We start from the raw sequence: 23,030 nt of genomic DNA, 5'->3' as shown, positions 1-23,030 counted from the left end.
CTACTATCGCCTCCCGGCTCTGCCCGACCTACAAACGCAACTGCTTGGAACTTTTTGAGTTTTTTCCCTGTTCGAGTTTTTCTATTTTTTCCCTCCCGTATCCCCGCATTGCCCGTTCCTGACAAAGAAGGTGTTGCAAGCGTCCCAATGCAAACAATTCTAGAACCTTCGGTTACCGTTTATTTCAGCGAGAAGTACTACAGGCATTTTCACATGAAACAACTACCACTTTTTAGTAGTAAAAATACGTTATTTAAATGGTTATAATTAACAATTAACATATAGCTTACAAAAGTTCACCTCACACATTATTTGATACAACATTTAATTATATCAATAATAGAAAATTCCGAAGCAGTCCATTTGGATTAATTAAAGGTGCGTAGGTGGATTTGATGTGAAATCCCTATTCAAAACCCTTTCGGTAAATGCAAATGTTGTTTGAGTAACTTAGGGCATCCATAATTGAATGTGATAGATACACCCATCCATTATACTCACTCGGTCCCATAACCAGAGTGGGAGTATAGTGAAAGTGTAATAGTAATGATGTGTATCATGGCCATTACACGCATAATAGACTGGTTGTGGATTCCATTTGTCATTTATGGATTCCATTTGCTAGTTGTGATTTTGAAGACCTTGAGTTATCATGTGTAAGATAGAATTTTTTATGTTGGACATCATGTTAATCTAGCTTTGACAACATGTTAAGCCCCCATTTTGGGCCTAGGGTACTTTTGATTTTTTTTTAAAAAAAGGTAATTTTAGGTGTTAAAGTATTTTTGAGGTATTTGGTGAATGTTATTCCATAAAATCAAGAAGTGAGTTTTTGGTGTTAAAAAACACTTTTAACAAAAACTCAAATTTGATACTTTTAGAGTAAATTTTGTTGTTTAAAAAATAAAACATTAAATTTAACCATTTTGTCTTGCATTATGAGCTAAATAAATGGATAAATACATTTTAAATTTTTAAAATTACATATTATTCAATACAATAAGTACTTATTGAATTATGTATCCAAACAATATATTTAAAAAAAAATTAAACACTTAATAAGTACTTTTATCAAAAGTTCTATCGATGAAATACTTTTCAATAAATTACCACAATTCCAAACGGAACCAAGTGCCATCTTCAAAGAAGAGATGGACTTCACACCACAATGGTTGTGGTTTCCACCAACTTCAAATGTGTAAAATAAATAGGAAAATGCATGTTCAATGCCTCAATTTTCTAAAAATTTTAAATGAATTCATCTCTTTATTTAGTTCATAAAATATGATTAAATGATTAAATTTAATATATTTTTAAATATAAAATTCATTTTAAAAGCACCAAATTTGAACTTTTGCTAAAAAATACTTTTAACACTAAAAGTTTCACTTCTAATTTTATAGGATGACATCCATCAAACACTACCAAAATATTTTTAGTACCCAAAAGTGATAAAAACTTTTAGCACCAATAAAAGCTTTTGCTTTTAATCAAAAGTACCATAACCTCATATGGACCCGTTGCCTTGAACTAAAAATGAATATGAGTGGGTGTATAATCATATTTATAATGAATTTTAATTACTATCTCAAAGAATAGTTGTTTTTTATAATATTGAATGAATATTATCACATTATAAAAAAATTACATCTAACAATTTCTAAAGACTAATATGGTAGTTGAATATTTGGAGTATAATAATTTTTTGATATAAATATGAATAATTTATAAAAACATTATTAATGAATTACTTAAGCCTTGCATTCATTCGGAAATAATTACAATAAAAAATTATTCTATGCCAATGCAAGGGCAAATTACTAGTGTATATTATTTAAACACAAGTGAGCTCAAATGAGTTAAGAGCAATTGAACTTGAGTAAGCTAAAACTAGATGGAGCGCAACCGCCAGCTGATACGAGAAGGGTGAGTTTTAAGAGCTTGACGAGCTTAAGTGAATAGTGCATTAGTTAGGTTGACTCAGGTCATGAGTCAATCCATTCACTTCCAAATTACTATCACTTGCCACCCAGTCACGCAAAAAATGGGATAAAGCAGGCAATTTTTCTCCGTTCTATCCTTCCAATCAAAATTGACTACGCCTATTATTCTTGATTGAAAAGCTCAACACTTCTTTGATTTTTATGTATGATTGAAATACCACATGAATCTCTCGCGTACGATGGAAGTCAGCGTGGATGAGCCCCGTTCAGCTAGCCAACTTGGCCATGTCCAAAACCGTTGCTTTAAGCATGGTTTCTTAAAAGGTAGGAACTAAAACATCTTGAATCCACGTTAAATTTTCAGTGCCACTTTTTGCTCGATGCCAATTTCTATATTTATGCTAAGTATTTTATTTATTTAAGTTGTCATATGTTATTTATTTAATTTTCTTTTATCCTCACGTAATACGTAGGACTGACACTAATTTGATATCGAATAGTGATACAGAGGATCCCAACTGTCTTAAATCTGGATTTAGTTCTCTACCTAAGATGAAATTGCCCCTGCCCTTGTGCAAAATAAAATCAAAAAATGAAAAACACCAAAGAAAAAAAGAAACAATGCGGGCCACACAAACCCGTTCATAAACAAAGGCATTCTCATTTTGAAAGCCACGAGCACAGACTCAAAGTTTAACTTGCTATTTTGCACCCTGTGAGTGTCTATAATGTAGGGATGGATGTATCTTCGATTTAGAGATAAAGAGAGGAAACAAACAAACAAAAATGGTAACCTCAGAGATGAGTGTCTTTGCAATTGGCTAATATGGCTCTCTCCCGACAACAATCTACCTAAATGTTTACCGGCAAGTGTTCTGTCAAGGCAGCTCTCCTTGATTTGTCTCTTAGCACCTTGAACTCGTGAATTCTTGGGACTCTTCTTCTCTCCGCCGCAACGCTGCCCCTTTATAGAGAGCACGTATTCAATTGCTGCAAAGGATTTTGTTAGGAAAAAAGTTGTTTGCCAAGCAGCAGCTTTCACATCTCTCTTGTCTCCATCTTCGAGAACCAAGGGAAGTTGGTGAGTTAGCGCAGGCACAGGCGCTACTGCATCAGAGTTCGTCATGATAACTGTAATATTCATCCTCATGCTTCCCATTGTCATAAACCGTGTTGTAGAAAATGTGTTCGTGATTCAGCATCTCATCCAGCGTCAATTTTCCGTCTCTATTCTCGTCAGCCTTTTTTCAATATCATGACAAACAAAGCAATAACCTGTGGTTATAATTACTCTAGCCATTGATGTAAACACTAAACGGTAGATACATGCGCTTTTTAGCCAGGAAAAAAAAAGGAAAGAAAGAAAAAATCAAATGGAAGAAATTAAAGGCAGACTGTTTTACACAGTTTGCTTGAGAGTGTTTAGCACATAGCAATAGAGAAACTTGCCTCCTGAATCAAATAATTGGTGTAGTATTTAGCATATACCAATTCTCCTGGTTTCAGATACTTGAATAAAGGCTTCAATTCTTCCACTCTCAACAATCTGTCAGCAGTTTGTCGACACCAAATTAAAGGATTAACTATACTTGAAACTTTAGCCATATGTGGTTTTAATTACCACATCCGGGATATATTTTCACAGAAAAAGCAAAAAGTTACTTGTCGTGATCAACATCAAGTTTGTCAAATACAGCTGCTGCTGAAGATATATTTGCCGCGCTTCCTGATTCGTAGTCGAGGTAAAACTTGTAGTCATTGTATGCCCCCACCTCAAATTCCAGCAAATTCAACCTTTGGTCATTGTCTTTATCCATCTGCCTGAACATTTAAAAGATAGGACAAGGATATGGCATTGTATACTGCAAATACGTGTGAAGAAGAAGAGGTGTAAACATTGGCAGCAATTTAGAATAGAACCAACCTTAGCTTCTCTCTCAACAATCGCCTTTGAATACGTTCATTCCTGCTGTCTTCTGGATGCAGAAAACTGAAAAATTCAAAATTTCGTATATCATCAGTAAGAGATGTTGATTAAAACTAAGTCGCTGATTATTGAACTGGAAAGACAGATCACGTACTCCCTGAATTCATATAAATTGAGATTCCCATTCCTATCAACATCAGAATCGTTAAATTGTTCCATCCACCATCCGGCTTCCCCATATCCCGTATCGTTTCTCTCTGTTCCAGTAGATTCTCTCTTTTCATTAGAGCTCTGCCCATAAAAGTATCCATATGCTCCATTTGGTTGGCCACGAAATGGGGAAGTCAAGATGTTTTCATCGTTTAATCAAATTGTTGATCTCATCGTAATCAATAGACGTTTTATCTTAAAAAACAAGAAAAATAAAAATTGGGAGGGCTCAGCCATGGAAATATTTTTCTTCGTTTCCCACCATTTCGTAGACAGCCAAACGTTGCACAACCAATGTTACACGAGATTCAAGAATCAAATGATGAGTTACCAATGTCTTCCTTGGTGAACTGAGGGAGGTACTCGTAGAAAGAAATTGATGCATCCCCGTCTTTATCGCGCAACTCCAATTCTCTCCTTGTTCTGTAATCCAATCTATCAACAGCTTGCTGGGTAAGCCAAGCCTCCAGCTCCTTGGAATCAACCATCCCATCCTGGGGAGCCACGTCCAAAACAGGAAACAGAACCATCAACCTTAGCCTCAAGTTTAATGTCCCGTCTTCGTCATAATATTTCATATCTTCTTTAGCTGCATTAATATAGCTGGATGACGCTGCCGCTGCTGCTGCTGCTTTTGTGTCTCTTGACGTATTCTCCTCAGCTTTTCTATGGGCTTTCGCGACAATGGGGTCAAATATGGGAGAACCCAAACGCCTACTTAAGGCATCATGTTTGCGATGGTCGTCGGGTTTTGAATTTTTGGACAACACAATGAGCAGGACGAGGGCGGTGGCCAAAAGGGAGCAAACCACCGCCTTCGAAGACATCTTCGATTGGGTGTAATTTATGATCGGAGCAAGAGAAGTGGGAAATTGGGAATTCACCTTTCTGCGCATTCTTGGATTTTTCCTCAGCTTCTGAAGAAACCGTTATTGACGGTTAAAGCTTCGAGGGACCAATATTTGAGCCGACCTATGTGGCTGGACGAGACGCATTCTCAGATTTTTGGGTGCCAACTGCCAACTGACGGTTAAAGGTACGACATTGGTATATAGTATTTTTTTTTGGGGATAATAGCAGAAACCTCCCCTAAGATTTCTCTTAATATCACCTAACACCCCTCAAATTTTAAAAATATTACTTACCTCCCTTATTTTTGTTATTTATGTAACAAAAATATTTATTACGCCATAAAAATATTTCTTATTTTTGTTATTTTTGCTATACCTCATAAAATATAAATTTTAAAAATAAAAAAATATTTAAAAGAAATATACTTGCACCAATTTAATTCTCTATACTCAAAATCGATTTCTTATGAATTTTTTATATATTTTTTAAACATCTTTTCAACTTTTATCCAAACTATTATATTGTACAAATCATTATAAAAATCAACTCAGAATAAGCAAATAAATCATACCTTATTTTATCACAATCTCAAAAAATGAAAGATAGAAAAATTTAATTTATTATAATTTATAAATAAAATATTGTATAGTCATTTAAAAAATGAGTAAGAGAGAATGATGAACAAAAGAAAAACAGAAGAAAGTGACTTTCGTTTCTTTTTTTTTTAAAAAATTTAATCTCCATTTATTTGGTGTGTGAATTATGTGTCAAATGAGGGTTAATATAATTTTTTTACTATTATTAGGGGAGATAAGTGATATTTCAAAAACTTCAGGAGCGGTGAGTGATATTAGGAGAAACCTAAAGGGAGGTTTCTGATATTATCCTTTTTTTTTTGTCAAAACATTGGCGTATTGTCTTGGTAGATGAGATGCCTATTAAAAGCAAATTGATGTTTAATTATTCTCCTAGAGAAAAACAAAAAATTTCTTCGTGTCAAAAAAAAGGAACAAAAGGAGAATAAATGAAATGACCGGTGAGGGTGCTCACCTCGGCCGTACCTTGTTGCCGAGGTGACCTCGTTTCGTCTCCTACACGAATACAGCCATTCCCCGATTCGGACCCTGAGCTCGGCTCGATCCATGGTCTCCTACTTGGATGACCTCTGCACCCCTGGCTACCACCTCGGTTAGACGCTGATGATGTCAACACCCCTGACAACACCCAGGACCAGTGCTTTATCTGAAAAGCACTGGATGATCTTAATGACTACTGCGCAGGACCCCCGTCATCCAGCCCAGGCGGCTACAGTGTCAGAGTCAGGCCTCCTGGCAGGGAACAGAGCCGTAATGTCAGGACATGGGTCCCACCAGCATTAACCCTCCGTCCTGACCTCCACTCCCACTCTATAAATACCCCACACACTCCCAACAAGTAAGCATACTGTTCATTTGACAATACTACTGCTTTTCTCTCGTTCTCATACTAACTTGATCGTCGGAGTGAACCCAGGGGAGAAGCCCCGCCATTCACTTCGGACACGAGGATACACCTCACTTCATCTCAGAGGAGCCTGATTCTGGTCGGTTCAACTACCCACCAAAAATCACCTCTTCAATTGGCGCCGTCTGTGGGAACGAGATTACTGCTAAAATGAGATCCACGCGCTCCAGAAGTGGAAGAGTCACCTCAACCGGGGCTGGGCAAACATCAGGAGCCCAGCAAGATCGTATTTCTGAAGAACAAGGGTCCCCAAGGACCCAGCCCCACAACGAAGACGCCATCGTCAAGATGGCCGAATTCGTGGCTGATAACCCAAACATCTTCGAAGAACTGGGGAGGTACTTCAAGAGGCAGGGGAAGGAAAAAGCAGAATCCTCCAAGAGGAGACCGACGAAATCCCCTGAAGTGCCTTCCGGCGAAGACTCCGATGAGGGGCACCTCTCTCGGAGCACTTCCAGACGCGCCTCTTCCAAGGCGACGTCTAAGATCGCTTCCATTTCCCGGGCGTTTTCCCAGGGCCTTCTGGGAAAACGAGCTGAGGACCCACCTCGGCGTCCCGGAGGCTTAGCAGCCGAATATCTGAGGGCACCGCCCTTCACGGATGACATCAATGGGGAGATGGTCCCCCCAAACTTTAAACTTCCCGCCTGCGCTCCTACGATGGCCGAGGTGACCCCGAGGATCACCTCCGCGCCTTCCTCTCCGCTTTTCGGCTCTATTGCGTCCCCGACGCAGTAATTTGCCGAGCTTTCCCCATCTTCCTGCAGGGCACGGCCCGAAAGTGGTTCTGGGGTTTAGAACCGAGGAGCATTTCCTCACTGGATGAGTTGATAGATCGGTTCATTCACCGCTTTGTATCATCTCGTCCGATTACGAAGACTTCAGCCTACCTCTTGAACCTGCAGCAAGCCCCCGGCGAGTCACTGCGCTCCTACGTGCAGAGGTTCAATGAGGAGAACGTGCAGATACCTGATCAGTATAACCAGGTAACCATAGCTGCCTTCACCAATGGGCTGACCGCGGGAATCTTCAATACTGAGATACACCGGGATTACCCCCACACACCGGGAACTCTGGGATCGAGTAGATCAGGGAATCCGAAGCGAAGATCTAAACCGTATGAAGCGAGAGGCTCAAGCCGCTCGTACCGGGCAAGATTCCCGGAGGAAAAAAGACGCCGGCCGAGTCGAACAAGGCCCCAGTGGCTCGTCGACTCAGTTTCGAGACCGCCGAAGTGTCTTCGACCGGATCGTAAAAGGAAGGTCGTCCACCTCGGACGCCGAGCTGACACTTCTCAATTCCAGCCGGACCTATGTCCTGGCTGTGATGAGGCAGAATCACCTCGGCCGAAACCCTCCTGAAATTCCAGGGAGGAGAGATAAGAGGAACTCGAACCTCTATTGTGCCTACCACCGGGATGTTGGGCACGAGACTGAAAACTGTAATGATCTGAAGCGAGAGCTCGAGAATTTGATCCGGCAAGGATACCTGAAGCAATTCGTCCGCAAGGATGGGGGCCCCCGCCGAGAGAACCGGGGCCCCCGCCGAGAGGACAGACGGGACACGAACATGCATTGCCGAGGTCCCGAGGATCGTAGGGAGGACAAGCAGCCTCCACGCGACGGATCACCGGGTTACGGCCTCAACATCGCCGGGGTGATCAACACGATCGCGGGAGGACCGACGGGAAGAGACAGCCAGAACTCCCGGAAGCGGACCTACGCCAGGCCGGGATGGAGGTGGCCGAGCCGAACTCTCGGTTGTCCGAGGTCATCACCTATGGTCCCACTGACCCCGTCCCCGCCGCTTCCAGCAACCACGAAGCCCTCGTGATCGAGGTCCTCACCAACAACTATATAGTCAAAAAGGTCTATGTTGACCCCGAAAGCTCGGTAGACGTCTTGTACTACCGAACCTTCGAGAGTTTGAAACTGACCAGGGAGCAGCTCACTCCGGTCAGGACTCCCCTCGTTGGATTCGGGGGACACGTGGTCCACCCCGAGGGTATGGTGTCTCTGATGTGACCATCGGCGTCATCCCCCTGCCGAACTGTGCCTGTCAGTTTTGCAGTGGTTAAAGCAGACTCTCCCTACAATATGCTAATAGGCCGGCCCACGCTCAACGCCTTGAGAGCCGTATATTCCACCTACCACCTGAGCTTTAAATTCCCAACACCTGAGGGGGTGGCCGAGGTGAGCAGCAACGTGGGCGCCGCCCGGGAATGCTACCTCGCCACCATTCAAGCAGCAGTCACACCCTGGCTCTCTCCGAGGTCAGAAGAAAAGAGGCCAGCAGTCCTCTCCATAGACTGTATCGACCCTCAGAAGGCAGGAGAGGCCAACAGGCTTGAGCCCGGGGATGAGGTGGAACAAGTGGTCTTGGATGAAGCGAAACCTGACCAAGTGGTCCAAGTAGGGGCCGGACTTTCCCCACCCCTGAAAGAAGAAATGATCTCCCTGATCAAGGACCATCGAGACGTCTTCGCGTGGTCCGCAGATGAAGTGGTTGGAGTGCCACCCGAGCTCATGATTCATCAACTCAACATTAACCCACTGGCCCGACCTGTGCGACAGAAACGAAAGCACTTTGGCCCCGAACGTAGCAAGGCCATATCGGATGAGGTCGACAAGCTCCTGCCCGCCAAGATGATCCATGAGGTCCAGTACCCCACCTGACTCTCCAACCCTGTCATGGTCAAAAAGGATGCCGGTGGATGGAGGATGTGTGTCGACTTCACCGACCTTAACAAGGCATGCCCCAAAGATTGCTACCCTCTACAGAGGATCGACGCCCTCGTCGACTCGGCAATGGGACATGAGATCCTCTGCTTCCTAGATGCCTTCAAAGGCTATCACCAAATAGGAATGAGTGAGGAAGACCAAGAAAAAATGGCATTTTACACCGACAAGGTGTCTACTGCTATACCACCATGCCATTCGGGTTAAAAAACGCCGGGGCGACCTATCAAAGGCTGATCAACCGCCTTTTCAAAAATCAGATCGGCCGAAATGTGGAGGCCTACGTGGACGATATTCTCATCAAAAGCTTAACCACTTCGGCCTTCTTGTCGGATGTGAAGGAGGTCTTCGGCGTCCTCCGCGACTCAAGGATGAAGTTAAACCCCAAGAAGTGCGTCTTTGGCGTCACCTCAGGAAAATTTTTGGGGTATCTGGTTTCCCACCGGGGAATCGAAACTAACCCCGACAAAGTCAAGGCCATCCAGGACATGTCCCCACCTCGGAACCTCCGGGAAGTCCAGAGGCTGAATGGACGCTTGGCTGCACTGAACCGCTTCCTATCCCAGTCCGCAGAAAAAGCTTTGCCCTTTTTCAAGCTGCTAAAGAAGGCCGATCAGTTTGCCTGGACTGAGGAGTGCCAGGCTGCCTTCGACAAGCTGAAGCGTACCTGCACCACCTACTCACCCTCGCTTCACCTCGGCCCGAGGAGAAGCTCTACCTCTACCTCTCCGCAGCGGACGAGGCTGTCAGCGTTGTGCTCATCCGGGATGAGGGCACTCAAGCGCCAGTCTACTATGTCAGCCGAGCTCTCCGTGGGCCGGAGACTCGATACACTCAAGTGAAAAAACTTGTGCTAGGACTAGTCCACGCCGCCCGACGGCTGAAACCCTATTTCTTAACTCATCCCATCTCTGTCAGGACCGACCAACCACTCCGACAGATACTGGTGCGGCCCGAGGCCTCCGGGCGCCTCACTAAGTGGGCCGTCGAGTTGGGGGAATACGACCTGTCGTATGAGCCGCGCACCGCCATAAAGGCTCAAGCCTTAGCCGACTTCTTGGCCGAGCTCACCTTCACGGAAGGTCAGGAGTCCACCTCCGCCCTAGCCGAAGTGTCCACCCCACACCTGTGGATGTTGTATGTGGACGGGTCCTCTAATGGGGATGGGAGTGGAGCAGGACTGCTCCTGGAGGGCCCCCAAGGAGAAGTGTGCTCGTATGTCCTCCGTTTTGACTTCCCGACCACCAACAATGAAGCCGAGTATGAGGTCTTAATCGCGGGACTCCAACTAGCCCGCAGGCTCGGTGCACAGCGGATTCACGTCCGCAGCGACTCCCAACTCGTAGTATGTCAAGTCCTTGGTGAGTATGAGGCCAAGGATGAAACCATGCAACGGTATTTATCCAAAATCCACCAACTCATTGCGTATTTTGAGTCTTTCGAAATCCAAAGAATCCCCCGCTCCCAGAATAGGCGCGCCGACGCTCTGTCCCGGCTGGCCTCCATATCATTCTCCGACCTCAACAAAACTGTCTTAGTGGAGGTGTTGGATGAGTCGGGATACGTCGAAGAGGTGGCCTGCCCCGTGCACTCGGAAGATACTTGGATGAACCCGTTCATCCTTTTCTTAAGGCAGGGGATCCTCCCCGAGGACCGAGCCGAGGCAAGGAAAATACAACGCAAATCTGCTCGGTACGCGCTCCGCGATGGAGAGCTATATAAACGCTCATATTTTGGCCCATGGCTGAGGTGCATTACATCCGAGGTGGGACGCCAAGTCCTCCACGAGATACACGAAGGCCTATGTGGAGCTCACGTCGGCCACAGGATGTTAGCCAGGAAGACCCTACTTCTTGGATATTTCTGGCCTTCCCTTCGACAAGATGCCCAAAATCTTGTTCTCAGCTGCCCATCCTGCCAAGTCCACGCCCCTGAGCTTCACCAACCCTCGAACTTTATGGTTCCAATCACCTCACCCTGGCCGTTTGAGCAATGGGGGACAGATATCATAGGTCCTTTCCCTAAAACGGTCGGGGGCTATACCTTCCTGGTAACTGCTGTGGATTATTTCACTAAGTGGGTTGAGGCCGAGCCTCTACGGACCATCACAGGGCTGGCCATTCAAAAATTCTTTTGGAAATGTATTATCTGCCGCTTCGGCATACCTCAAGATCATCATCTCGGACAATGGAAGGCAGTTTGCCGAGAACCCATTTAAGGCTTGATGCTAGAACCTCGGCATCAAACAACATTTTACATCGGTAGGCCACCCTCAGGCCAATGGTCAGGCAGAAAATTTCAACCGAACTCTCTTGCATGGCCTCAAGACCCGACTACACCGAGCTGGATCATCGTGGGTGGAGGAACTCCCCAGTGTTCTGTGGTCATATCGGACCACGCCGAGATCTTCCACGCAAGTGACCCCCTTCTCCTTGACCTATGGAGCTAAGGCTGTCATCCCTGCTGAGATCCTTACACCCAGTCCTCGGCTGACAGCCTATGTAGCCGAGGTGAACGAAGAAGAGAGACAGTTGGATCTCGACCTCGTCGACGAGAAAAGGGACATTGCCTCAGCTCGGATTGCTTCCTACAAGAACACCCTGGCCCACTACTACAATGCCCGCGTCAAGCATCGGCGATTCCTGCCAGGAGACTTGGTGCTTAGAAAAAACTCGGTCAGCCGAGCTGAACCGCAAGGGAAATTGAGCCCGAAATGGGAAGGGCCTTACCGAGTTGTGGAATCTAGTCCTAGTGGGTATTGCAAATTGAGCTACCGAGATGGCTCTCTAGTGCCGAGGACTTGGCACGCCGAGAACCTCAGGCTGAAGTTACTTGAAAATTTTACTAAGTTATCACTTCAGCTGCTTTGTTATTTTTCAATATGATTGTGCCACACATCTGTTATTAAAAAATAAGGGGGACAAACAGGGGACGAAGCAAGCATGAAATTAAAAGAGCCGAACTGAGAAGAAAAATGTTTCATTGAAAGATGAAAAGGCATTACAAGAAGAATACAAAAGACCGAGGTCAGGAGTATTGCTAATCATCTCCCACCTCGGATTTCCACTTAAGACCCTATGACTAAGCTTCAACCTCGGCTCCCTCTTGGCCAGTTGCCCCCCCGCCGGGGTGAATATCTTCTCCACCACCTCCTTGCTCTTCGGCAGCCTCCTCTCCGACGCCACCCCCAGTGTCCTCTCCTTCTTCCTCCTCGAACACCTCATCGAGCTCAGCTAACCATTTGTTGAACTCGTCCTGGATTTCGGCCAAGTTCCTTCCAGCTTGGATACCCTCGGCCATCCGATCGCACAGCTCCTTGGAGTCCTCGTTATAGTTGGCACTGTTCCTCAAGGACTCCAAAGCCTCAGAGGGTAGATGAGCTGCTACCTCGTCTATGGCCGATGTGAAGCCTAGCATGAAGGTCGGCCTCGTCAGCTGGCCGAGGTCCCCGATGAAGGTCTCGGACCTCCGGAAATCCTCTACAGCCGAGGTCCTCGCGCTCTCGAGAGCCTGCTCATGGGTCTTCTTCGCCTCCTCCGACCTTTTCTGCTCCTCCTCTAGAGCCGACCTCAGGCTATAGATAGTGGCCTCGGCCTCCTCCTCCTTAGTCTCGGCCTCTTGAAGCCGTCTCTGAAGTTCGGACTTCTCGGACTCAGACACTACCTGCTTTTTCTTCAGCTTGACAATCTGATCTTGCAGTTTGCCGGTGTCTTGCTCCTCAAGCAACTCACAGTACCGATGTGCCATCTCGGCTACAAAGGCTGTGTTGGAGGCCGTGGTCACCATGACGCTTTGGAGCATCTCGGCCGGAGTCAGCTTCCTGGTGAAATCCAAGTCTCTCGGCAAGGTGGACTGCATCACCAGGTCTTGTGCAACCCGAGGGTGGCTGCATCGGTCGTTGATCTTGAGCGACCAGTCCGGACACCAATGCTCGCCGGGGTGAGATTTCTCTTTCCCAGAAAACACCGGGGGGCTTTGGTAACGGTTCCATAGTGAGGACGCCGTCACCGCGTTGACCGGAGACTTCAACTGTTTGCCTCGGCCATGTGGAGGTGGACGTGCCGTGGTCACCCCTATTGGCACCCCTTTTGGCACCGAAGAGGTGGACCCTGTGGCCGCAGCAGCCGAGCTGCTCTGGGCTGCCGTGGTGGGGGTGGTCTTCTCCACCGAGGTCTTAGAGGGCTGCCCTTGCGATTTCTTCTTGGGCGGAGACGCCGATATCTCGCCCGAGCTCTTCCTTTTCGACCTCTTTGCCACTTCGGCCCCCGAACCCGATGTGATGATGTCGGACAGTTTAGTCACTGCACAAGAAACAAATATTATCATATGCCTTAGCCGAAGTGAAAACAAAGCTATGAAAGAAAATTACAAGGTATCTTAAGTTTTATGGAAATGAGGGGAGTTCTGTCAGGAGGGATCAAAGCTCGGCTAATTCCCCCATCGACCAGCATGGCCTCGGGGTGGTCCCAGCTGAAGATCCGAAGTCCGGACCCCATCAATTTCTGGAAGGACTCCTCCTCATGATCCCCCGCGGAAGGGTCGGCCTTCGATTTGATAGGCCTCCACCAAAAACCCCGTGGGAAGTCCACGGCCGAGACTAATATGAAGTCACGCTTCCAGTTCTTTATTGAAGAGGGGCGCCGATGACTAGTTTCGGGATGGTTTTGTTCCGGTTGCAGACAAAGAACCATCCCTTATCTGTCCCATGTGCCTTGAAGGTGTAACATCGGCGGAAGAGGTCCACGGTCGGGGTCACCTCTTGATGTCGGCACAGCATCTCGAAACCTACGAGAATGCGGACCGCGTTTGGGACGAGTTGGGTGATTCTTACGCCGAAGTGACGGAGCACGTCCCGCAAGAATCTTGACGTCGGCATCCTCAGCCCGGCCTCCAACTGCTGAAGGTAGATGGCCACAGTGCCCATGGGGGGCTTCTCGGCCGAATCGTTCGGCCGGGGCGAGGTGATGAGATACCCCGGCCTGAAGGGATACTTCCTTATCACCTTCCTACCCCTGTCCATTCCCATTCGGCTCCTAAACTGCGGCATCTTGCCGAAGTCCAGGTTGGCAGCATTTCTTGGGGCGACGGGCTCCAACACCCCTTCGTCGTGGGGTATTGCAGTTCCGAGGTTGGTGTCGTATTCGACATCGGAACCGCCCTCGCTCATCTCTGATGACTCTGACCCCGGTGCTGTCCCAGCCACTTCTTCCTCGGCCGATTCCCCCACATCGGTAGGTGCCGACCCCGTTGAGCTGGATGAAGTCGAATCTTCCGAAGTGTCCGGCACCTCCTCGGCCTGGTAGCTCGGTTTCACAGTTTCCTTGTGGGTTTTAGCCGTTTTGGCCATGAGTGAATGATGAGATGAAAGAGAAAGATACTTACTGTTGACTACGGAATCTGACGAAGTGGATGACTTCGGTTGATATCTCGGCTGGCAGGACTGACCTCGGCGACGCTCAAGAATTTTACAAGTCTGAGATTGAGAAAGAAAGTGATGGGCCATATGGTGAAAAGGACCCCCTATTTATAGGGAGTCGGGGGGAATCCGAAGAGGCGGCAAGAATGCGAAAAGGCAACCACGTTCGAATTCAAAAGGACGTGCCTCTCTCTCTCCTCATTAATGACTCGTCCTTTCAACTGACACTCCCTCTGCACGAAACGTCCCACTACTTCACGACGCGACGGTTACCAGTGACCACGTCCTGTCAACTGACTCGCCCACGTGTCCCGTCCCCGCATCTTCCGGAGCAGTTTCGGAACCTCGACTCTTCATGACTTCGGCACAAGGAAGCCTCGGTACCTCCCTAACCCGGAGCTCCCGAGGCTTGGGGGGCTTATTGAGAGTGCTCACCTCGGCACTATCTTGTTGCCGAGGTGACCTCGTTTCGTCTCCTACACGAACACAGCCATCCCCCGATCCGGACCCTGAGCTCGGATCGGTCCATGGTCTCCTACTCGGATGACCTCTGCACCCCTGGCTACCACCTCGGCTAGACGCTGATGATGTCCAGGACCAGTGCTTTATCTGAAAAGCACTGGGTGATCTTAATGACTACTGCGCAGGACCCCCGTCATCCAGCCCAGGCGGCTACAGTGTCAGAGTCAGGCCTCCTGGCAGGGAACAGAGCCGTAATGTCAGGACATGGGTCCCACCAGCATGAACCCTCCGTCCTGACCTCCACTCCCACTCTATAAATACCCCTCCTGTACATTTCGCAAGTAAGCATACTGTTCATTTGACAATACTACTGCTTTTCTCTCGTTCTCATACTAACTTGATCGTCGGAGTGATCCCAGGGGAGAAGCCCCGCCATTCACTTCGGACACGAGGATACACCTCACTTCATCTCAGAGGAGCCTGATTCTGGTCGGTTCAACTACCCACCAAAAATCACCTCTTCAACCGGTTTTAATTTGTTTTAGATGTTGGGCTTTGATAGCAATAGAGTGTGCGTTCTTTTCTAACCCTAGATTTGGCACAGTTGAAGCAAGTGGTTCTTCCGGGCTATCTAACGATTAGCTCCAGGTGCAGGAACATTAGAAGCAGTCGGACATTAGATCCAGTCCAAACATTAGCGAGGGCTAAGCTACTTGATTCGATTTTCTGAACTTCTTTCTTAATCTTATACGATTTGGAGTCTCTCTGATAAAATGAATCAAACCTTCCCCACCTTATATGTACCTTTTGTTGGAATATTTTCAAATATTAAAAATCTGAGCAGAATTCTAAAAGTGCTTTCTGCATTTCATTCACAACTTTTCAGGTTTCAACCATCATTTGAAGAGATACAATTTCAGACATGTTTCTAACTGTTAATAACTATTTAGAGAACATGAAATCTTATTTATATGGATCAATTTGTGATCTTTTGATTACAGATAAAAGGATCTATAAATTCTAGAAAAATTTCTACTCAGAAATTGCTTCAATAATTAAAACCTTATAATTGATCAATCATCATATGAAAAAGTAGCTATTGAATTCTGATACAAACCTTCCTGCACAAAAGTCTTCCTCCACTCTATCTCCTTAACTTTTCTAGATTTTCCTCACCCAAAAACTTGTCAAGACCCGCTCTTGGCATAAATTTTCAACATCTCCATGGATGCATTGTTTATGCTAGCATAGGAGGTGACAAGGCAAATTTCTGGTAACAGAGTCGAGATATCCAAGAGACGAGCTCACCTGCAAAATAAGAAGTAGTCGGAACTATGTCTCCCGGTCTCACTTCGATGCCAAAGTCAGAGGTTGTTTGGGAGTTGCGTATATTAGATCAAAGATTGTGTACCTCAAGTGGACAGAGAAGCGAGTTTATATACTAAAGAGGTCTACTAAAAAAATGATGAAGTCTGGTTGTCGGTTGTCATAGGACAGTTTAGGACGGCAGTGACAGATGTATTATTGGATAATAGGATGGTTGACAGTCACATCAATCTATCAGTCATTGGTCACGTCATTCGCAGAGGCGTCCGTCGTTCTGGGTTAAGGATATGGCTGAAGGGACAATGGACAGGTGCAACCGTTTCTGGCGGTTTTGATCATTTTCAACAGCGCATAACTTTGGTTGCACACAGCTTAACTTTGTTTGCACAACGTGTAACTTTAGTACAAAATTTTGCGGGCCCTACACATATTGTGAAAATCGATGTACAACTAGTGATCTGGACCGCACATTTTTTTTTGGCCAAAATCTGGCCGTGAACAGTTCAGGAGCTAATGACCGCTCCTGCCCCTCACCCATGGCGGAAGTGAGCTCTCATCATGGGATGACCAGGGCGAATTCTCCCAGATCAGGATGGACCGAGGTGTTTTGTACTTTGGTCCTATCAGGGATCCACGGGAGAAAAAGGGTAAAATTGGCAAAGATGAGGAGGAGGGAATAGTGGCTGATAATGGGGACTCCGCTTGGATTAGCTGTTTTTGGAAGTGTTTTTTAAAAACTTTACTGTAACTTTATATATGAAAAACTTTTACTGTAGATGTTTTTGGATTGTTTTTAGAGGTATTTTTAAAATATTTTTTTGAATATTTTTTATAATTTAGAATTTTGTTGAGATTCTTTTTAAATATATACTGGCTCTATTTCTATATATTAATGTTTATTTATTTATATATATAATATTTTTATTTCAATTTTATTTTTTAATATGTATATTATTATATATTTAATATACATATACAAATATATATTAATATACATATTATAAAACAAAATTGATATGTATATATTTATATATTTATATAAATATATATAAATATATTTAAACAAATATTAATATTTATATATAAATACATATATTTATTTCAATTGATATAATATATATAATATACACATTAATATGCATAATTTAAATTACATATTAATATTAATATAATTTATATATATAATAAAATATACATAATTGAAATATACATATTAATATATATTAATATACATATTATGAAACAAATTTGAAATAAATATATTTACATATTTATATAAATATATAAATAAATATATATTTATATAAATATATATAGATATATAATTATATTTAAATAAATAAATATAAATATATTTTAAACAAAATATTTATATTTATATATAAAAATATAATATTTATTTCAATTGATATAATATATATATATTATACATATTAATAATTGAAATATAAATATCAAAATATACATATTAATATGTATATTAATTTACATATTATAAAAATATTTGAAATAAAAATATTTATAAATTTATATAAATATATATAAATATATTATTTATATAAATATATATAATTAAATATATTTATATATTTAAATAAATAAAATATAAATATATTTAATTATATAAATATATTGTATTAATATTTATATATAAATATATATTTATTAAACAAAATATATTTTTGTATATAATATTTATATATATTTATATATAAAAATATTTTTGTATTAATATTTATATATGTATTTATATATTTATTAAACAAAATATATTTTTTTGTATATAATATTTATATATTAATATATATATTAATATATTTTTTGTATATTTGGAGTTGTTTTTAAAATATTTGTTTGGATATGGTGTTTTTTAAGTTGTTTTTGTTAAATTTTTACTGTAGCATTGTAGATGAAAAACAAGTTTTTGAAAAACTCTTAAATCCAAACGGGGCCGGGGTTTTTCGTAATAGACGCAAGAATGAATTTTTAACGATGATTGCAGTATTGGTATATCTTATTTGTTATGAATATCTTGATAGGTAAATGCTGAAATGGCCGAGAAACTTCATAAGTCCTGTTCCGAAAGTCATTTTACATCTTGTAGCGTAAAACATTTTACACTAGAAAATATTTTCCTAGCATCTTCTGTTTCCAAACACTAGAAAATCCGAAAATTATTTCCTGGAAAATATTTTCAGTTCAAACAAACAGACCCTAGGTGCTAAAACTTTTTCATTTTATAAAATCATTGGCACGAACTTTCTAGAACAAGCGAGCGACGAGGACGTCCAAAAAACTTTGAGGGCCAAATTAGCCAATTAACAACAAACACCAGAACTAGCGGCTAAGATCAACCCAACGCGAGGGCCAACATGAGGATCAAGCCGATTGGCTCCAACATGTCATATACGAAATCCCATTGGTCCACGTCAACAGATGTGACACAATTACACATCAGTCAAACATTCATTCAAATGCACCCACCCGCAAAAAGGTTAAAAAAATATAAAGCTTCCCTATGTCCCTCCTCTCGTCTCCACTATCCACTTCTCCATCTGCGAGCGGCCCCTTCTTTCTCCAGAGCAGAGAATAGCTGACGAAATATAGGCATTTATTTTTTTGCTGTTAAAATTCTCGCATCGCCGGCCGGGTTACTGAGCTTAGCGGCAATGGCTGGTGCGTGGACAAGACGCGCATCCTTGATCGTTTTCGGAATCTTATTCTTCGGTGAGTAGGAGACTGTTACTTACGTTTCTACTTTTTTTTTTTTGGTTTGATGTTTGGAGTTGAAACTCAGAAATGTTAAAACTGCATCTCTAGGAAATTCGTGATTTGAGAGTTTACGCAGTGATTGCTCTAATTAACGGTGCCGGGCATGTGATTAATTAAATCGCACTTTAACGTGTTCTGTCTCCGGTGTTGTCATATCTGCCTTGGACTTAGCGTTGATGTCAGCAATTTGAAAAATATAAATATCTTGTTCAGATCTGTTTTTATGCTTATATGAGTAGCTGGTTTTCTCGTTTCTCTATGTGGATTAAAAGAAAGTTTGTGCTTGCATGATCTTGATGGAGGACAATTGAATGCCGTAATTTTAGTCCTCTTTTTAATATCAATGGCCTCTCCCGTCTCAAATTGATTGAATGGTTTTAAACACTTTCCTTGCAACCAACTCTGAAGAGAGTTAAGAGTTAGATGTAGTAATTATTGTATTGAGTTGAAAACCGACACTTGGAGTTAGGCTGTGGCCTGAATCGATCGAAGTTGAATTTGAGAGGGATGAAAAGAAGCTTAGACTAGGCTGACACACAATTGTAGGATTTCCAGTTTCTTACACCTGGAGTTCCTACACAATTGGAACACGTTGTGTAAACTCTGGCGGCTTGTTTTGAACAGGAAGTTTTTTTGCATTCTCCATTGCGAAAGAGGAAGCAGCCAAATTAGGAACGGTTATTGGGATTGATCTTGGAACAACTTATTCATGTGTTGGTGTTTACAAAAATGGGCACGTTGAAATCATAGCAAATGACCAAGGTAACCGCATCACCCCTTCGTGGGTCGGCTTCACTGATGGCGAGAGATTAATTGGTGAGGCTGCAAAAAACCAAGCAGCTGTTAATCCCGAGAGGACCATCTTTGATGTCAAAAGACTTATTGGCAGAAAGTAATGTTTACTTTTTTCTCATTTTTTGTTCATGTTTAGACACGTTATTAGTATATTCATTCACTTTAATTTTGCAATCCTGCTACTTCAAATAGATTTGAGGATAAAGAAGTTCAGAGAGACATGAAGCTTGTTCCATACAAGATTGTGAACAAGGATGGAAAACCGTATATTGAAGTAAAGATCAAAGATGGAGAGAAGAAGGTCTTTAGTCCAGAAGAGATCAGTGCTATGGTTCTCATAAAAATGAAGGAAACAGCTGAAGCATACCTTGGAAAGCCAATTAAGGATGCTGTTGTTACCGTCCCAGGTTGGTGGAACTCATTGAACAGAATATTTTAGCTTGTCATATTTTAGACTCTAGATTGATTGTTCACATACTAATAAATTGTATCCTCCTGCAAACTGCAGCTTACTTCAATGATGCCCAGAGGCAAGCCACCAAGGATGCTGGTATCATTGCTGGATTAAATGTTGCAAGGATTATTAATGAACCTACAGCAGCTGCCATTGCCTATGGCTTGGACAAAAAGGGTGGTGAAAAGAATATCCTCGTCTTTGACCTTGGTGGTGGGACTTTTGATGTTAGTATATTGACCATCGATAATGGCGTGTTTGAGGTTCTAGCAACAAATGGAGATACTCATCTTGGAGGTACAGGCTATTTTGAACTCATGATTTCGAACTAATCAGGAGAGATTTCGACAATGCATAAGATTAGAAACTCTTGACTAGAGATTAGCATTGCTCTGTTTTATGTGTTCATTTTGTAAACATCTTGCAGGTGAGGATTTTGATCAAAGGGTCATGGAGTACTTTATTAAATTGATCAAGAAGAAGCACGGGAAGGACATCAGTAAGGATAACAGAGCTCTTGGAAAGCTGAGAAGAGAGAGTGAGCGTGCTAAACGAGCTTTGAGCAGCCAGCATCAGGTCCGTGTTGAGATTGAGTCACTCTTTGACGGTGTCGATTTCTCTGAGCCACTTACCAGAGCTCGCTTCGAGGAGTTGAACAATGATTTATTCAGAAAGACCATGGGACCTGTTAAGAAAGCCATGGAGGATGCTGGTTTGGAGAAACACCAGATTGATGAAATTGTTCTCGTTGGTGGAAGCACCAGGATTCCAAAAGTTCAACAGCTTCTAAAGGATTACTTTGATGGGAAGGAGCCCAACAAGGGTGTGAATCCAGATGAAGCAGTTGCTTACGGTGCTGCTGTACAAGGAGGAATCCTGAGTGGAGAGGGAGGTGATGAAACCAAAGGTATTCTTTCTGGACCTTTCAGGCAAATGGGAAATGGACATTACATATTTTAGCTAAAATTATGGAGAAGCAGTAATTGAAAATTGATTCTGTTACTCGAATGTTAATGTCTTTTGTTTTGTTGATCAGATATTCTTCTCTTGGATGTGGCTCCCCTCACTCTGGGTATTGAAACTGTTGGAGGAGTGATGACTAAGTTGATTCCTCGGAATACAGTTATCCCAACCAAAAAATCTCAAGTGTTCACAACTTACCAGGACCAGCAGACAACTGTTACCATTCAGGTCTGTTTTCTTCATTGGAGTAGCAATCATGTACATGTGAAGAAAACGTGGGAAATCTACAGATATTCGTGAAAAGCACTTGCCTTTTTCTTTTTCTGCTTTTCAAAAGGACTCTTAAAGTGGTGCCTGGTTTAAATTGTATTAATGTCATCTGCAGGTCTTTGAGGGTGAACGGAGTCTTACAAAGGACTGCAGGCTACTTGGGAAATTTGATTTAACTGGAATACCCCCAGCTCCACGGTATGAAATAGTGCGTGATTATAAAAGAGATTATATTTTCATTAACCAGAAATTATCCTTTGTCTGAATAGGGGAACTCCTCAAATTGAAGTTACGTTTGAGGTTGATGCCAATGGTATACTTAATGTCAAGGCCGAAGACAAGGCTTCTGGGAAGTCTGAGAAGATTACAATCACCAATGACAAGGGTCGTTTGAGCCAAGAAGAAATTGAACGTATGGTTCGTGAAGCCGAAGAATTTGCAGAGGAAGACAGAAAGGTCAAGGAGAAAATTGATGCCAGAAACAGCTTAGAAACATACGTTTACAACATGAGAAATCAGATCAATGACAAGGACAAGCTCGCAGATAAACTGGAGTCTGATGAAAAAGAAAAAATTGAAACAGCAACTAAGGAAGCTCTTGACTGGTTAGATGATAATCAGAACGCTGAGAAGGAGGATTACGAGGAAAAATTGAAGGAGGTGGAAGCTGTTTGCAACCCAATTGTTACAGCAGTTTATCAGAGATCGGGAGGAGCCCCTGGTGCTGGATCTGAAGAAGAAGATGAATCTCATGATGAGCTGTAGAGAAGTATCTGATCTACTTGGAATTTTCTTTTTTTTTTTCCCTTTAATTTGGTATGTAGGACTGAAAAGACGTAGGATAGGACAACAAATGATTTATCAAGGATTTCCTTTTTCTGTCCTGGAGACAAATTGGAATAGGGCAGGATGGAGAAGGACTAAAGACTAATGGGGGATCGAGATCACCACAACTCCCTGCTTTCCATCCATCTAGTTCCTTTTTTCAATATATGTATAGAGATTTATAAATGCGGATTGAGACAATGTACCCTTTTGATGTAGTGATTCTCGCGCAACCGAAGAGTTTATGCTTTATTTTCAGTTTTTTTTTATCCCCCTAAGCAGGGAGCAAAATGATCATGGGGACTCGGAAATGGAGGGACTCAACTCTAAAACTTCCAACCTAATTATTTATGCTTTTTTTTAACCTAATTATTTTTGTAATGGTGTGCAAGGACCTTGAGGCGCCAGCGTGATTTGGTGCTATGAGATGACAAAATTGCTACGTCACAGTTATCTTTCTTTATAGTGCGGTAGGACTTCCCAACCAAAAAATAAAAAAAAGTTCAAGATATTGTTAGAAATCTCAGTATGTTTTATCTTTATTTCCATTTTTTTCTTTTAAATTAAAGGTTAA

At 43.0% G+C, this 23,030-nt stretch overlaps 3 protein-coding genes across 3 annotated transcripts; 2 read left to right on the top strand and 1 right to left on the bottom strand.

The window, feature by feature from the left end:
• Positions 1-2,637: 2,637 nt before the first annotated feature.
• LOC113763779 (reticulocalbin-2) lies at positions 2,638-5,028 on the bottom strand. The gene is made up of 6 exons (XM_027307698.1): positions 4,412-5,028; positions 4,025-4,127; positions 3,868-3,933; positions 3,606-3,764; positions 3,393-3,489; positions 2,638-3,184 (listed from the first exon to the last, which is right to left on the bottom strand). The coding sequence occupies exons 1-6, from the start codon at positions 4,974-4,976 to the stop codon at positions 3,056-3,058; spliced, it is 1,119 nt and encodes a 372-aa protein (XP_027163499.1). The 5' UTR covers positions 4,977-5,028; the 3' UTR covers positions 2,638-3,055.
• Positions 5,029-9,125: 4,097 nt separating this feature from the next.
• On the top strand, positions 9,126-12,058 carry LOC113762211. The gene is made up of 4 exons (XM_027305548.1): positions 9,126-9,344; positions 9,434-9,969; positions 10,092-11,185; positions 11,439-12,058. The coding sequence occupies exons 1-4, from the start codon at positions 9,126-9,128 to the stop codon at positions 12,056-12,058; spliced, it is 2,469 nt and encodes an 822-aa protein (XP_027161349.1).
• Positions 12,059-19,046: 6,988 nt separating this feature from the next.
• On the top strand, positions 19,047-22,714 carry LOC113762210 (luminal-binding protein 5). The gene is made up of 8 exons (XM_027305547.1): positions 19,047-19,104; positions 19,774-20,041; positions 20,137-20,351; positions 20,453-20,695; positions 20,826-21,305; positions 21,435-21,589; positions 21,747-21,829; positions 21,901-22,714. The coding sequence occupies exons 1-8, from the start codon at positions 19,047-19,049 to the stop codon at positions 22,394-22,396; spliced, it is 1,998 nt and encodes a 665-aa protein (XP_027161348.1). The 3' UTR covers positions 22,397-22,714.
• The last annotated feature ends 316 nt before the right edge of the window (positions 22,715-23,030 follow it).

This window comes from Coffea eugenioides, chromosome 2 (genome assembly GCF_003713205.1).
Source record: "Coffea eugenioides isolate CCC68of chromosome 2, Ceug_1.0, whole genome shotgun sequence".
Classification (NCBI taxonomy): Eukaryota; Viridiplantae; Streptophyta; class Magnoliopsida; order Gentianales; family Rubiaceae; genus Coffea; species Coffea eugenioides.
This window is presented reverse-complemented; position numbering and strand designations above follow the sequence as displayed.

Coding starts and splice junctions, on each gene's coding strand:
- LOC113762211 (XM_027305548.1), top strand. CDS start 9,126: ATGGTCAAAAAGGATGCCGGTGGATGGAGGATGTGTGTCGACTTCACC. Junction 9,970..10,091: donor CTCAAGCGCCAGTCTACTAT/GTCAGCCGAGCT, acceptor CATCTCTGTCAG/GACCGACCAACCACTCCGAC. Junction 11,186..11,438: donor ATGGGGGACAGATATCATAG/GTCCTTTCCCTA, acceptor TTACATCGGTAG/GCCACCCTCAGGCCAATGGT.
- LOC113762210 (XM_027305547.1), top strand. CDS start 19,047: ATGGCTGGTGCGTGGACAAGACGCGCATCCTTGATCGTTTTCGGAATC. Junction 21,306..21,434: donor GGGAGGTGATGAAACCAAAG/GTATTCTTTCTG, acceptor TTTGTTGATCAG/ATATTCTTCTCTTGGATGTG. Junction 21,590..21,746: donor AGACAACTGTTACCATTCAG/GTCTGTTTTCTT, acceptor TGTCATCTGCAG/GTCTTTGAGGGTGAACGGAG.
- LOC113763779 (XM_027307698.1), bottom strand. CDS start 4,976: ATGCGCAGAAAGGTGAATTCCCAATTTCCCACTTCTCTTGCTCCGATC. Junction 3,490..3,605: donor CTTGATGTTGATCACGACAA/GTAACTTTTTGC, acceptor AACTGCTGACAG/ATTGTTGAGAGTGGAAGAAT. Junction 3,185..3,392: donor CCAATTATTTGATTCAGGAG/GCAAGTTTCTCT, acceptor TATTGAAAAAAG/GCTGACGAGAATAGAGACGG.